The sequence below is a fragment of the Myotis davidii genome, unplaced genomic scaffold (assembly GCF_000327345.1).
Source record: "Myotis davidii unplaced genomic scaffold, ASM32734v1 scaffold937, whole genome shotgun sequence".
Taxonomy (NCBI): domain Eukaryota; kingdom Metazoa; phylum Chordata; class Mammalia; order Chiroptera; family Vespertilionidae; genus Myotis; species Myotis davidii.
This window is the reverse complement of record NW_006288252.1, coordinates 530,922-533,566: the sequence shown is the minus strand read 5'-3', so window position 1 is coordinate 533,566 and position 2,645 is coordinate 530,922. Positions and strand designations below refer to the sequence as shown.

At 57.9% G+C, this 2,645-nt stretch overlaps 1 protein-coding gene across 3 annotated transcripts in view; it reads left to right on the top strand.

Moving 5' to 3' along the window:
• Positions 1-2,645, top strand: part of AFAP1 (actin filament associated protein 1) — a 63,894-nt gene that overhangs the window by 21,968 nt on the left and 39,281 nt on the right. For all 3 annotated transcript variants that reach the window (XM_006760116.2, XM_006760115.2, XM_006760114.2), the window contains exons 4-5: positions 96-204; positions 1,125-1,336. In XM_006760116.2, coding sequence (XP_006760179.1) covers positions 96-204; positions 1,125-1,336 — 321 coding nt within the window. The remainder of the gene's footprint in view (positions 1-95; positions 205-1,124; positions 1,337-2,645) is intronic.

Genomic DNA, 2,645 nt, shown 5'->3' with positions numbered 1-2,645 from the left:
TTCCCCAGAGGCTTCCCAGGGGAGAGGGAAGCGCCATCAGTGCCCGTGGGGCCCGGGCGCTCTCCCAGCGATGCTCCTGTCCCTTCTGTTTGCAGCCCCCCGACAGCGGGCCGCCCCCCCTGCCCACGTCCTCGCTCCCAGAGGGTTACTATGAGGAGGCCGTGCCGCTGAGTCCTGGGAAAGCTCCGGAATACATCACGTCAAGTGAGTGCCAGGGCCGCGGACGGTGGGGGAGCCAGGCCTTTGTGGGCAGGAGGCAGGGCCCAGGCCTGTGGGCGTGCAGGGGGGAGGGGGTCAGAGAGGGCGGGGAAGGGCAGGTGTCCTCCGACCCCTCCGGGAACTCGGGTTGTGACTCTGCAGAGTGAGAGCTCAGTGCTATGGAACAGGTGTCCGAGGAGACACGCTCCCTGTGGGCAGAGGGAAGGGCTTTCTGGGGCCTGTCCTTGTGGGCGCCCCCCCCCCCCATGAGGTTGCGCTCACTGTGCCGGTGGGTGTCTGCAGGGTGAGGGGCGCCGGGTGCACGCATCTCCCCCAAGGCTCCTGGGCCGGCAGGTTTCCTGGGACATTTCTGCTGAGTAGCTGCCTCGGCGAGACTCTCCTCAGCTGCCACCTGGTGACCCTCATGGGCGCCCCCCTTCGTTACCCCCAGCTCCCATTTGTCTCGTCTCCTGAATGCCCGAGTCTTTCGGACTTTTTATTTAAATTTTAGGGATAGGCCAAAGAGGAAAGATTGCCTGGAAAGGGCAGTTAATGATGCAGTCACTTGGGAACCGGAAACTACTGAATCCTATCACTAATCTTTTAATTACTGTCTGCACCCTCTTCGTTACCCCCAGCTCCCACAGACACAGGACGGCGTGGGGACCCTCAGAGGCGCCCCCTTCGTTACCCCCAGCTCCCACAGGCACAGGACGGCGTGTGACAGCCTTGCACACTGCCCAGCCCTTAGTTAAAGCTCTCCTTTGGGCCCCCCTGCCCAGGTCGAGGAGCTGTGTGTCCTCATGGTCATTAATATGTCCCAGCACATGATGCCGACGCCCGTCCTCACGGGAAGGTAGAAGGGTGCACCCCTGAGCCCGGGGAGGGTTTCTGTAACGAGGTCTTCACTTTCTTATTGTCAACAGATTATGACTCGGATGCGATGAGTAGCTCTTACGAATCGTATGACGAGGAGGAGGAGGATGGCAAGGGGAAGAAGACGCGCCACCAGTGGCCCTCGGAGGAGGCCTCCATGGACCTGGTGAAGGACGCCAAGATCTGTGCCTTCCTGCTGCGCAAGAAGCGCTTCGGACAGTGGACCAAGTTGCTCTGCGTCATCAAAGACACCAAACTACTGGTAAAGCCTCGCCGGCGGCCCTGTGTGCAGGCGCTGAGGGCTCCTCGGCGTCCCCCGTGGTGGCACAGGTGCCAGCAGCGCTAGCCTCGGCCCAGGGGAGAGGGACGCACAGGCCTCGCGCTGGTGGAGAGCTCGCAGCGCCCCAGGCTGGCACCGCGCTGGCCCCAACAGGCTGACCGGCTGTCTTCAGTGCGGAGGTTCGCCCGCTCCCTAAAGCAGGCAGAGGGCACGCCGCTCTGCACTGTCTGCGGTTTGTGTGAGGGGAGGGCACAGAGCTGCACGGCCAGAAGCTGCAGGACGGGTCTTCCCATTCGCATGAGTCAGTGGATTCCTCACAGCCAGGCCAGAGTGGGCGGGCGGCCTGCGCCGTCCAGGGAGCGTGGCCAGCACAGGAAATGCTTTTGGAAAGCTAAAGGCCAGCTTTTTTTTCGTTCTTTCTCTCTCTCTCTTTTTCTCTTTCTTTCTCTCTTCCCTCCCCCCCCCCCCCCCCCCCCCCATCCTTTCTGTGAGAGGCTGAGGGGCTGAGGAGGAAGTGAGGGTAAGTGACGGAGAGGCAGGGGCTGGACACAGACCCTCTGCTGGGTGAGGCTCCGGCAGGACCTGCTCGGGAGGCAAGCACGGCTCATGGCGGCCCCTCGCCCTTCCTGCCGCGCTTCCCACCTCCTTCCAGCTTCAGGAACCTCGGTGTTACAGAATTAGGACTTTTAGAGCGTGTTTTTGCTTTTTGTTTTTCCTTCAAATGAACCTTGAGAGAGAAAAATCACTCAAACTCTGTCATTAAAAGAGAACATGAGAAATTATGTTTCTGTATGTCACCCTTCAGTGGGCAGCTAACTCTATTAATTCACCCGTGAATTATGGGGATCTTATTTCACTAGATTCTTAGACATTGAATGTTTTTTAATTAGTGGTTTTGTTCAATTATTTTTAAAAAACAGAGAGAGTACAGGTTTTTTCCACGTGTGTGGCCTAAAAGTTCCCAAATTTAGAGCATGCCAAAAATGACGCGGGGGGATTTTAAAGTAAAGAATGAAAAAAAGATGAGGGAGATTAATATGGAACTTATTAACAATCTGACATGATGGTGCAAGATGTGGGTATATTACATCAATGCTTTAAAAATACATGGTGGGGGGGCAGTGCGGAGTACACAGGCGACTGGTGAAAGCAGTTCTGAAACCCACGCGGAGCCTGCTTCCGTGGGGTCCCCCGTCCGAGTGCCACCCTCGCCGCACCCCTGCTGCAGGCTGCCCGCACGCCTCCCTCCTTTTCCTTCATTCTCCATCTCCTGCCCTAAGTCCATCTTTAC